We start from the raw sequence: 13,563 nt of genomic DNA, 5'->3' as shown, positions 1-13,563 counted from the left end.
CTCAGTTGGTAGAGCATGGCGCTTGTAACGCCAGGGTAGTGGGTTCGATCCCCGGGACCACCCATACGTAAAAATGTATGCACACATGACTGTAAGTCGCTTTGGATAAAAGCGTCTGCTAAATGGCGTATTATTATCTAGAATGCTAAAATCACATTGTTATAGTCACAAAGTATTATTATACTTAATCATTCGTTTTATACAACAATTAGATGCAAACCTCAAAACTGGGAAGTGTAGCCCCCCAGAGATACAGTTATGTTGTTCCACCGTCTTTAATGACATCACTACATAGTAAAGAATTTGACATGATTGTTCTTTAAGTCCCCACCAACCATTTCCCACATTCTTTTAAGTAGGAATATTGTTTCATTATCCACTTTTGGATGTTGGAGTCTTGGCGGGAAAACTTCCTTTGTTAACAAAGGGGTCCTTTCTCCCAATACTTCATGGCAAGGAAGAGAAAGTCTGCACGGTATTTACGACCGGTCATAAAACTGGCCCCCAGGAAAGGGGGTGTTCAAACCTTTGCCTAGCCGGCATGTTTGATCCTCAACCCATGAGGGCAAGTCGTGACACCTACATCCCAAATGCCACCCTATTCCCTATGTAGTGCACTACTTTTGACCAGGGCCCATAGAGCTCTGGTGAGAAGAAGGATTGAGAGAAGAAGAGGGTACTCATGTCACTACCTCAGAAGTAATTGAACATGGCTGAACATTGAGTATCCCACTGTTATGTTCTAAAAAATGGGGTTTACAAAGACTCAGACTGTGTTAATTTTTGGTTTCTATTGTATGGTTTTAATGATTAAGGTTTAATTTATTGAAACTAAAGAAAATAAGTGATAAACAACAATACAGATATAAACAAATGAATAAAAAATGGTGTGCAGGTGTGGTTGGAAGCCCAAGGACTTATATAAAAACCACACCACAAAAAAACAATATACAATACGTAAGTACAAAAATAAAAAAGGTTTCTTAAAACAGATAACAAAACTCACTAATCATAAATGTACAAATTAACTGATCAGCATTAACAAAAAATGATGAACTGTATATGTTTTGTTGAAATGTGTGTGTGCATGTGTGCATGTATGGATGTGAGTGTGTGAGAGTTGGGCTATATGGAGGAAATTACTGAGTAGTTTGGTTCATCAGGCTGAACCTCAGTCTTCACTTGAAGTTATTGAGGGATGATGAGGTTTTGGCAATGTGAATATAAGAATTCCAGAGTATGGTACCTCTGTATCTGATAGAGAATTGACTATGTGAGGTGAGGCAGTGGGGAGGATGAAGGTTATCGCAGTGTCTTATATAGATGGATTTCAGAATTAACCTGGAAGAATCCATTGAAGGGTTTAGGTAAACTGTCTGGGAGGTATGAGTATTTGTAGATGAAAATGCATAATTGGCATACATTGATGTCGTAAATAGACAAGATATTGACTCTTAAACAAAGGTGCAGATGGAGCCAGGTAATTGGAGGAGGTGGCTAGCCTTGCAAATGTATTTTGTATGATGAGTAATTTGTGTAGGTAGGAGGCATATGTACTGGCCCAGTCAATTTTACAGTAAATGAGAGATGGGTCAATTAAGCTATAGTAAAGAGTTAGGAAGCAAGCCTGATGAACCAAACCACTAATCTTTCTGATGATACCAACAGATTTCATCACTTTGCTGCAGACAAATTGAATATGATCTTTCCAGGATAACTTTTCATCAATTAGAACTCCAAGGAATCTAGTGGATGTTACTTGTTCCATTTCATTCGCACCAATTGATTGGATTATACAGTTGGTTTTACTCTCAAAGATTTCAAAGATCTTGACTTACTTAAAGGAAAGTTATACTCAAAAACTATATTTTGGTATTTGTTTCATTAGTCCACTGTTGATACAGTCCCAAAGTGTTTTGCATGTCAGCAATCAAGTTTTATAGAACTTTCAAAATACAGAAAGTGTCACAGTATGATGTGTTTCTTTTATTTTTATTCATCCAATGAATGCACTGATTGTAAATCCCTAAATGACTAAAATCCCTCAGACAATGGTCCAGCAGGCAGCAGGAGGACAGGCACAGCCACAGTGTTTGTAGAAGTACTGGACGTGAACGACAACAGACCCATCTTCCTCCAGAACAGCTATGAGACCAGCATACTGGAGAATGTCCCCATAGGATACAGCATCCTGCAGGTACACAGGCAGGCTGACACGCGCGGGGCACGTATGTACACACAATCATATACATGAATGTAGGTATGCACGCACGCATACACACTCATGCATGCACACACACAGACATGTGCACACATAGACATACATATACACACAAACATACACATGGATATACAGTTGAAGTCGGAAGTTTACATACACTTAGGTTGGAGTCATTAATACTCGTTTTTCAACCACTCCACAAATGTATTGTTAACAAACTATAGTTTTGGCAAGTCGGTTAGGACATCTACTTTGTGCATGACACAAATAATTTTTCCAACAATTGTTTACAGACAGATTATTTCACTTATAATTATGTATCACAATTCCAGTGGGTCAGAAGTTTACATACACTAAGTTGACTGTGCCTTTAAACAGCTTGGAAAATTCCAGAAAATGATGTCATGGTTTAGAAGCTTCTGATAGGCTAATTGACATCATTTGAGTCAATTGGAGGTGTACCTGTGGATGTATTTCAAGGCCTTCCTTCAAACTCAGTGCCTCTTTGCTTAACATCATGGGAAAATCAAAATAAATCAGCCAAGACCTCAGAAAAATAATTGTAGACCTCCACAAGTCTGGTTCATCCTTGGGAGCAATTTCCAAACGCCTGAAGGTACCACATTCATCTGTACAAACAATAGTACGCAAGTATAAACACCATGGGACCAAGGCTACCCGAAACGTTTGTGTCAGTGTTGATGTGGATGCGGTTGAGGAGTCAGACACAGGACGCATAGGCTGAGTCAAACAAGACTTTACTAACTGTAGAAAACAATACAAAATAAAGGACCTCAAAACAAGGAGGCGAGCGACAACGCAACACAGTGCGTCACAATAAACAAAGTCCAGAGTACTGCACAGGTGACACCAACGGACAGGCGGAAAATAACACACAAACTAACGAAAACAACACAGGAAACTTATAGGGCACATAATCAGACCCAAACGGACACAGGTGTAACAGACAGACCCAACCAAACGAACATCGAAACATTCAACGGTGGCAGCTAGTACTCCGGGGACGACGAACGCCGAAGCCTGCCCGAGCAAGGAGGAGGAGCAGTCTCGGCAGAATTCGTGACAGTTTGACCCAAGTTAAACAATTTAAAGGCAATGCTACCAAATACTAATTGAGTGTATGTAAACTTCTGACCCACTGGGAATGTGATGAAAGAAATAAAGCTGAAAGAAATCATTCTCTCTACTATTATTCTGACATTTCACATTCTTAAAATAAAGTGGTGGTCCTAACTGACATAAGACAGGGATTTTTTACTAGGTTTAAAAGTCAGGAATTTTGAAAGACTGAGTTTAAATGTATTTGGCTAAGGTGTATATAAACTTCTGACTTCAACTGTACCTACACACACACACACACACACACACAATATCAACTTGAGAAAAGCTTTTTATTTTCTAAAACAAACTACATTTTAATACAATAAAAGAATAACACAAAGTGTTCTACACTCTTAGAAAAAAAGGTGCTATCTAGAACCTAAACAGGTTCTTCGGCTGTCCCCATAGGATAACCCTTTGAATAACCCTTTTTGGTTCATGGTAGAACCCTTTTGGTTCCATGCAAAACCCTCTTGGGTTCCAAGTAGAACCCTCTGTGAAAAGGTTTCTACCTGGAACCCAAAAAGGTTCTACCTGGAACCAAAAAGGGTTCTACCTGGAACCAAAAAGGATTATCCTATGGGGACAACCGAATAACCCTTTTGGAACTGTTTTTTTATAAGAGTGTAGCTAATAATACAACAATCAAAATGTACGAAACAATTCACATCATCCACAGAGGCTGGTATCCCTTTTGGAAGAACCTTGGGCTTGCACATGCTTCTCTTGTCAATAACAACATCGTCCAAATAACCACATGGACTGGTGGAGTAAAGGTTATCTTGAAGTTAGGGTTTGGTCAGAAGTTAGTGTTATTGTTTATATAGCAGTACATCCATGAACATGCAGGACTGGGGTCAAGTCTGAGTGTTGTGGTCAAGTTACAGTCAAAGCGGTCATCTCCATGACCGGGCCTGCGTTCATCTCACGATCAGAGCGTGGTCATATCTCTGTAACATAGTCAAACAGGCAGGGCATGGTAAGGTGGGGCGTTGGTGAGCTGCTGTGGTCAGGTTGCGGTCTGGTTGGGGAGCAGTGGGTGCTGCAGTTGGACCTGCGCTGGGGCGGTCGTCTGAATGAGGAGGTGAATGACCGCCGTACAGAGCCCAGCCTCTTCCACAGCTTGAGCTGGGGCTCCGATGACAGAGAAGGCCCGCAGACCAGGGACTCGCCTGAACTACAGCCCCCATCTGAGTCCTCCTCTGTCTGGGTTGACGACCCACGACACACGGCCAGGAAGATAGCACAGGCAGCCAGGAGCAGGGACAGGCCTAGCACCACCATGATGGTCAGCAATGGGTCGTGAGGCTCTGATGGCAGGGGGGAGGAAGAGAGGGAGGTGGGCAGGCTGGATAGGTTGAAAGGTAATGGTGATTCTGTGAAAGAAGGGGTGGAGGAGATGTTGACCGCTAGATCACTGGTGGTGTTCATGGTCGCCAAGTTCTGGAATGGAGAGAAGTCATGAGAAGGAGGTTAGATGAGAAGTGTGTGGACATCTGTGTGTGTTGGGGCGGTCTGCTTGTGAGTGTGTGCGTGCGTGTGTGTGCGTGCGGGCACGTGTGTGTGCACCAGTCTCTTTCAGAGTGCCACAGCAGCTCTCTTGATATGGGAAGTCTTGCCTTATTATCCAAGCTAAACCAAGCTGACTTAGGCCTTTTTAGGAGGGGTTATTACCATCATACCCTGAAGGAGTTGCAACACACACACACACACACACACACAAATGTCATAGTCTTTAATTCGGTAGAGACAAAGCATGCCTTGTCAGTTTAGGGGGAAACACATTGGGACGTGAAATTAGTTTTAAGACCAAATGCCAGCGAAGCTGTGTGGGAAGGCCACTGGAGCAGCCATCATCTCGTTAGTCACCGCCACCCAACACACACTCGCTCACACACACACACACTCTCAGACGCAAGATATTGAATCCAAACTCTCTTACAGTATATACCCACCCACAAACAAACCACAAACTCTAGAGAGTTCAGACATCTTCCACTGTCCAACATCCACTCACTCTCTCATATTGACTGTGACTCCATACTTAGATGCATGCACTCATACTGACCCAAACACACATTCACCCATGTGGGCATAACACATATAAGCACATGTCAGCAAACACACATACATGTTATATGCACACACACACACACACACACACACACACACACACACACACAAACACACACACACACACTCTTTACCTTTTTCAGTCACATCCAGTATTTGTGAGTCAAACTTTTTCCTGCTTCCACGTTATTTTTCTTCCTCACACTGCCTTTTTAAGAAAGTGTTAGGGAATGCAGAGAGAAGAAAGAGGGGACAGAGAGGACAAGGGGGTAACAGGACAGTGATCAAAACATAGTCTCTTTGTTTTCCACTGGTAGAGCCTTAAACAATGGTCAATTTCCAACACTTTCTAAGAGCTTAGAAATGTATCTCCCAACACTAACACTGCAAATGCTTAAATTCACAACATATGGGCTTAGTAACACGAACTGGGAATCTCTGCACCCCTTTTATAGCCAAAGTGGTGCAGTCCACTGTGTAATACCCTATTCATCAATCTGACCCCCCACTCTCTTTTCTCCCATCTCACCCCTCCCCTCTCCTCCTCTTTCTCTTCTCCTCTCTTTATAAAGCTAATGAAACTGAAACAGGGCCCCTCTTTTCACGCAGGGAGCAAGAGAGAGAGAGGAAGGGAGGGTGTGTGTGTGTGTGTGTGTGTGTGTGTGTGTTTGAACACGTTTGTGTCTGTCTGTGGGTGTGGGTGTGGGTGTGCATGCATGCTTGTGCACGCATCTGTCTAGGAATATCCACAGGTCCTACAAGCAGAGTATGATCAGGGCCTGCTCAGTCTCATCTTGCTTCAACATCTCTGTGCCTTTTTTTAGTTCAGAACTCCAGTCAGAAGTCATGGTTGGATTCAGTATATTATACTCAGTATAATGTCATGGCCCATTCTGTAGCAGCTCAGCATGCCTCACTAGTTATCTGTGTGGAGCCATGCTGTCTCTGATGTGTTTTTGTCTTTGGCTGCTCTGGCTCCATGCCTGCCTGTCAGAGAGAGAGAGAGGGAGAGTGAACAAGAGAGAAAGGAGGTAGACTGGTAGAGGGAGAGAGAGATGGGGTGTAGAGAGGGTGTGAGAGAAAGAGACAAAGAGAGAGAGATGGGAAAGAAGAGAGTGAGTTAGGGAGATTGAGAGTGAGGGAGAGAGAAGTGAAAGAGAGAGAGGGGAAGGGATAAAGACAGAGAGAGAGAAATCTCCATTGTGGAATCGTTGCCAGGGCCATGATGCAGTTGTTGTGGCAACCATGGGACAAAACAGAATTTGGAGGGGGTGGGGGGGTCACTAGCATGTTAGTACGTGTGTGTGTGTATGTCTATATGAAGGTCAGCGTCTGTGTGTGTGTTTGTGTGCATGCCTGTGTTCGCACATGTGTGTGTGTGTACATGTGTGTAAATGTTTATCTACTGTATCTATGTAGGCCTATTGGTGTGTGGTTTCAAGTCACTGTGGTTGTAAATTAGTATAATGGCTGCATATGCCTTTGCTATTAACATGTGTTAAGTTTTGTTGTGTGTTTTTGTGTGCAGGTGCAAGCCACAGATTCAGACCAGGGGGAGAACGGTAGGGTTCTGTACAGGATCCTCTCTGGTGAGTACAACTTCTTCCATCCTCTTCCGAGTCGCCAGGTGGTGATACTTTTCACACCTACTCACAGGCCTCACCGCACACAAACAACTAAACACAAAAGACTGTCAACAACAACACTGCATGCTAATCATATCCTGCATGCATAATCATAACCTTATTTGAAGTCATACGGTATTAGCCATTTAACTGCTCAATGATACATTTGAAAGATGCAGTGTCAAGTGGGTATCACTTGATCTGGATAGATTCCGATTACAATGTTAGTGATATTGTAGTATAAATATTTGAATGTACTGTATATCAATACCCTCATGGCCATCCTGCATGGAATCACTCTTAACCCCCAGCTAACCTCTCTCTTTCCATTTCTCCCTGTCTTGCACCCCTCCCCCTCTCTCCCTCTCTTTCGCTCTCCTCCTCTCCCGCCCCCTCTCCCCCCACCCCAACTCTCTCTCTCTCTCTCTCTCTCTCTCTCTCTCTCTCTCTCTCTCTCTCTCTCTCTCTCTCTCTCTCTCTCTCTCTCTCTCTCTCTCTCTCTCTCTCTCTCTCTCTCTCTCTCTGTCTCTATCTGTGTGTGTCTCCCTATATCTCTCTCTCTGTCTGCATGTGTAGGCAACAGTAAGGGTCTGTTCAGGATTAATGAGCTCTCAGGGCTTGTGATGCGGGGCCAGAGGGCTCTGGACAGAGAGAGCAGCAGCTCCCATGTGCTGGAGGTGGAGGCCTACAACAGTGACCAGGGCAGGATGAGGAGCTCTGTACGGGTAAGGAGAGTAGGAGGGGTGAGGAAGGAGGAGAGGGAGAGGGGGGACAGGGAAGGAGGAGAGACAGGGGAGGGAGAGGGGACAGGGCTGGAGGTGGAGGCCGACAACAGTGACCGGGGCAGGATAATGAGCTCTGTGCGAGTGAGGAGGGGACAGGGGAGGGTAATGGGAGGGGGGACAGAGCTGGAGGAGGAGTCCTGGGTCGTTCCACCAATTCGGTGCCTTTTGAGAAGTGTAACTTGGTAAAACAAACTTTAATTTAAGCTAATTTTAACATTCTGTTATAAAGTCACTTGTTGCCAGTGACTAGGGGGGAGGGGCTGGTCAAACTCAAAACAAAATGCACCCCCCAAAGTAAAAAATATTTTCACATGACCCTCTCCTTGTACTGTAAAATAAATTGAACACCCTCCCCCCTCATAGAATTAACTCAAAATAATGTTTACGACCACAAATAACAATAACTGTAGCGACCCTTTGTTTATAAACGTGGATATCGACTTTGCCACTTCAGCATGCTTTTGTGGCACATTCGATGCCACGCAGGGCTATGGGCCAGAAGGTTGAGGGTTCGCTGACCACCACAGACGAGCTCACTCTCCCTGCCTGTTTTATTACTTCATGATCAGAGCTGGCTGGAGTCAATGATCAGCTAGAGGGAAATCAGATTTTCAACATTTTTGATGCCATATTTATAATTATATAAAATACTGGAAATGCAACAAATGTTCCACCAATAGGTTTCTGTGCCAATGCACCACACAACCAATAAACAAAGCATACCTACTTCGGGCATTTCAATATCATGGTTTGCGTTTTCAACACCACAATAAATAGACTATGTCAATCTCTGCAAACAGAAAATACATCCCTCCCTACCTTATAGGCTTACCCAGTATCGAAGGTTTGGCTTGACAATCTCCGAATGTCATTCAACTTTTTGGTGTTTTGTAACAGAAGTCTCTTTCCATTCATCAATTGGCCGCTGCACAGTTTGGATTGATTGATTGATTTTATTTGTCAGTTAAGAAAATATTTTTTTTTAAAGTGATTGCACAATAAAGATATGGACTTATTTCCATTGTGGTCCCTATTTTGTTTACATAAATATATATACAATTACATAGATACAGACACATTACAGAGATAGAGATGAAAAAATGCTCAACCTCCAGATGAGTATGAGGGAAGAGTTTAGTACAACTATTTTGAACTTGTTTGGCTGGTAGCTTATTCTTTAGATGTTTGGGGCTGCTGATGAACCATGATGTTCAGGCATAATCAAAGTGACACTGGACTAGTGCACTTGCCAGAGTCATTAGTGTGTCTAAAGCTAGGTTTCCATACAATTGGTGACAGATTTTCATGTGAATATTCAAATATCTTAATAAGAACAATATGCCATTTCAGAGTTTCCTTTAGGAACATTTGGCACCAGACAACATGACAGGGAAGATGTTAATTTACCTGAAATTTGAGACATTCAATGGATATCCATATGCATTCAGATCCAACTTGGCGCAGCCAGCGCCATCAGTAAATGGGGATGTTGGCCAAGTGAGCCACATTTACGTGTCCTTAAAAACAGCCTATAACAAATTACAAAAACACTATTCCTTGTGTTTCGATGTGTAGCATATGCAAACCTTTATAGCCTATTTTATTGTGTTTTTTTAGGCTACTTTCCTAAAACAATAATTGTCCACCTCACGGTTCAGATGTCAGAGATTTGACCACTAAATGTATCAGCACACTGCATGCAAAGGCTTAGGTGTCCACTGTATGATTATTATATTCATATTTGTATGTTATATGTTATAACATTGATTTGCATTTTAATGAGGGAAATAAGTATTTGACCCCCTCTCAATCAGAAAGATTTCTGGCTCCCAGGTGTCTTTTATACAGGTAACGAGCTGAGATTAGGAGCACACTCTTAAAGGGAGTGCTCCTAATCTCAGTTTGTTACCTGTTTAAAAGACACCTGGTCACAGAAGCAATCAATCAATCAGATTCCAAACTCTCCACCATGGCCAAGACCAACGAGCTCTCCAAGGATGTCAGGGACAAGATTGTAGACCTACACAAGGCTGGAATGGGCTACAAGACCATCGCCAAGCAGCTTGGTGAGAAGGTGACAACAGTTGGTGTGATTATTCGCAAATGGAAGAAACACAAAATAACTGTCAATCTCCCTCGGCCTGGGGCTCCATGCAAGATCTCACCTCGTGGAGTTGCAATGATCATGAGAACGGTGAGGAATCAGCCCAGAACTAAACGAGAGGATCTTGTCAAGGATCTCAAGGCAGCTGGGACCATAGTCACCAAGAAAACAATTGGTAACACACTACGCCGTGAAGGACTGAAATCCTGCAGCACCCGCAAGGTCCCCATGCTCAAGAAAGCACATATACAGGGCCGTCTGAAGTTTGCCAATGAACATCTGAATGATTCAGAGGAGAACTGGGTGAAAGTGTTGTGGTCAGATGAGACCAAAATTGAGCTCTTTGGCATCAACTCAACTCGCCGTGTTTGGAGGAGGAGGAATGCTGCCTATGACCCCAAGAACACCATCCCCACCGTCAAACATGGAGGTGGAAACATTATGCTTTGGGGGTGTTCTTCTGCTAAGGGGACAGGACAACTTCACCGCATCAAAGGGACGATGGACGGGGCCATGTACCGTCAAATCTTGGGTGAGAACCTCCTTCCCTCAGCCAGGGCATTGAAAATGGGTCGTGGATGGGTATTCCAGCATGACAATGACCCAAAACACACGGCCAAGGCAACAAAGGAGTAGCTCAAGAAGAAGCACATTAAGGTCCTGGAGTGGCCTAGCCAGTCTCCAGACCTTAATCCCATAGAAAATCTGTGGAGGGAGCTGAAGGTTCGAGTTGCCAAACGTCAGCCTCGAAACCTTAATGACTTGGAGAAGATCTGCAGAGGAGTGGGACAAAATCCCTCCTGAGATGTGTGCAAACCTGGTGGCCAACTACAAGAAACGTCTGACCTCTGTGATTGCCAACAAGGGTTTTGCCACGAAGTACTAACTCATGTTTTGCAGAGGGGTCAAATACTTATTTCCCTCATTAAAATGCAAATCAATTTATAACATTTTTGACATGCATTTTTCTGGATTTTTGTTGTTGTTATTCTGTCTCTCACTGTTCAAATAAACCTACCATTAAAATTATAGACTGATCATGTCTTTGTCAGTGGACAAACTTACAAAATCAGCAGGGGATCAAATAATTTTTTCCCTCACTGTAAGTCATGTTTTGCAGAGGGGTCAAATACTTATTTCCCTAATTGAAATGCAAATCAATTTATAACATTTTTGACATGCGTTTTTCTGGATTTTTTTGTTGTTATTCTGTCTCTCACTGTTCAAATAAACCTACCATTAAAATTATAGACTGATCATATCTTTGTCAGTGGGCAAACGTACAAAATCAGCAGGAGATCAAATACTTTTTTCCCTCACTGTATATATATATATATATATATATATATATATATACATACAGTACCAATCAAATGTTTGGACACACCTACTCATTCAAGGGTTTTTCTTTATATTTACTATTTTCTACATTGTAAAATAATAGTGAAGATATCAAAACTATGAAATAACACATATGGAATCATGTAGTAAAAAAAAAAGTGTTAAACAAATCAAGATATATTTTATATTTGAGATTCTTTAAATAGCCACCCTTTGCCTTGATGACTGCTTTGCACACTGGTAAACTAGCCCTTACACAGCCAGGAGGTGTGTTGGGTCATTGTCCTGTTGAAAAGCAAATGATAGTCCCACTAAGCCCAAACCAGATGGGATGGCGTATCGCTGCAGAATACTGTGGTAGCCATGCTGGTTAAGTGTGCCTGGAATCCTAAATAAATCACAGACAGTGTCACCAGCAAAGCACCCCCACACCATAACACCTCCTCCTCCATGCTTTACGGTGGGAACTACACCTGCGGAGATCATCCGTTCTCCCACACCGCGTCTCACAAAGACATGGTGGTTGGAACCAAAAATCTCAAATTTGGACTCCAGACCAAAGGACAAATTTCCACCGGTCTAATGTCCATTGCTCGTGTTTCTTGGCCCAAGCAGGTCTATTCTTCTTATTGGTGTCCTTTAGTAGTGCTTTCTTTGTAGCAATTCAACCATGAAGGCCTGATTCACACAGTCCCCTCTGAACAGTTGATGTTGAGATGTGTCTGTGACCTGAACTCTGAAGCATTTATTTGGGCTGCAATTTCTGAGGCTGGTAATTCTAATGAACTCTGAGGCTGGTAACTCTGGGTCTTCCATTCCTGTGGCGGTCCTCATGAGAGCCAGTTTCATCGTAGCGCTTGATGGTTTTGCGACTGCACTTTAAGAAACTTTCAAAGTTCTTGAAATGTTCCGTATTGACTGACCTTCATATCTTAAAGTAATAATGGACTGTCGTTTCTCTTCGCTTATTTGAGATGTTCTTGCCATAATATGGACTTGGTCTTTTACCAAAATAGGGCTATCTTCTGTATACCACCCCTACCTTGTCACAACACAACTGATTGGCTCAAACGCATTAAGAAGGAAATCAATTTCACAAATTAACTTTTAAGAAGGCACACCTGTTAATTGAAATGCATTCCAGGTGACTACCTCATGAAGCTGGTTGAGAGAATGCCAAGAGTGTGCAAAGCTGTCATCAAGGCAAAGGGTGGCTGTTTGAAGAATCTGAAATATAAAATATATTTTGATTTGTTTAAAACTTATTTGGTTACTACATGATTCCACGTGTGTTATTACATAGTTTTGATGTCTTCACTATTATTCTACAATGGAGAAAATAGTATAATTAAAGAAAAACCCTTGAATGAGTAGGTGTGTCCAAACTTTTCTTATATCTCTCAGGTATAGGATAGATACTTCAAAACAAACTTCCTTTTGATACATTTTTGGACTATCTGTTTTGCCATGTACAGTATGAATATGTTATTAAATGCATTTCTATGGGCTAATAGCTGAAGGCCGAATTGTATGTTTCATCAAATCATTTTTGTATATACTGTATATATTTTATACTTACAGGGGTCCTACAATTCAAAATCAAATACTGTAGCTAAATGGTCCTTGGTATGACCATCTTAAAACAATTCCATATGTTAGCTTAGTATAAACCCAGCCCCCGATCCTAGGGGGTTTTAAGGGTGCTTTATTTAATATAACAGGCTTTTCAAATTCAATATTGGTGCACAATTTCTACTTAAAATATCAAAAAAAGGCACTCATTTTGTGTAACGACAATAGTGACCAAGGCAGGATAAGGAGCTCTGTACGAGTGAGGCGGGGAGAGGGGGGATTGTGTCTAAATATAGTGGATAGGGAAAGAAGGGAGGGGAGAGGGAACATGGCGGAACATAGAAGAGGAGACTGTTGGGGTCATACATATGGCAGGAAAAAGGAGAGGATATTAGGCAGGATTTAGAAAAGAGCTTAGAGGAGATGGCGGTGTATTGGGAGAGAAGAGGGTGTGGGACAGGACATACTAGAGTATACTGTTAGAGTAGAGTATGGTGCAAAAGGGTAAGGGCTGCAGTGGAGGACACCTGTGAGCATCTTGTGAGCAGTTGTCCAGCTACTTCTCTGACTCCAAGGGTCTCTGTCTTCCACTACAGGTGATAGTGTATGTGGAGGATGCCAACGACGAGGCACCAGTATTCACCCAGCAGCAGTACAACCGCCTGGGTCTGAGGGAGACCGCTGGCATTGGCACCTCTGTCATCGTTGTCCGAGCTACAG

General features: G+C 42.6%; 2 protein-coding genes across 2 annotated transcripts in view; one reads left to right on the top strand and one right to left on the bottom strand.

The window, feature by feature from the left end:
• The window catches only part of LOC123491337 (cadherin-23-like), a 111,834-nt gene extending 109,503 nt beyond the window's left edge, over positions 1–2,331 (top strand). The window contains exon 17 of the mRNA XM_045221822.1: positions 2,049–2,331. Coding sequence (XP_045077757.1) covers positions 2,049–2,254 — 206 coding nt within the window. The 3' untranslated portion in view covers positions 2,255–2,331. The remainder of the gene's footprint in view (positions 1–2,048) is intronic.
• A 1,552-nt stretch (positions 2,332–3,883) lies between these two features.
• Positions 3,884–5,656, bottom strand: LOC121568022 (uncharacterized protein C10orf105). The gene is made up of 2 exons (XM_041878536.1): positions 5,551–5,656; positions 3,884–4,786 (listed from the first exon to the last, which is right to left on the bottom strand). Exon 2 carries the CDS (start codon positions 4,772–4,774, stop codon positions 4,286–4,288), a length of 489 nt encoding a protein of 162 aa, XP_041734470.1. The 5' UTR covers positions 4,775–4,786; positions 5,551–5,656; the 3' UTR covers positions 3,884–4,285.
• Between the last annotated feature and the right edge of the window lie 7,907 nt (positions 5,657–13,563).

Source organism: Coregonus clupeaformis, chromosome 1 (genome assembly GCF_020615455.1).
Source record: "Coregonus clupeaformis isolate EN_2021a chromosome 1, ASM2061545v1, whole genome shotgun sequence".
Classification (NCBI taxonomy): Eukaryota; Metazoa; Chordata; class Actinopteri; order Salmoniformes; family Salmonidae; genus Coregonus; species Coregonus clupeaformis.
This window is presented reverse-complemented; position numbering and strand designations above follow the sequence as displayed.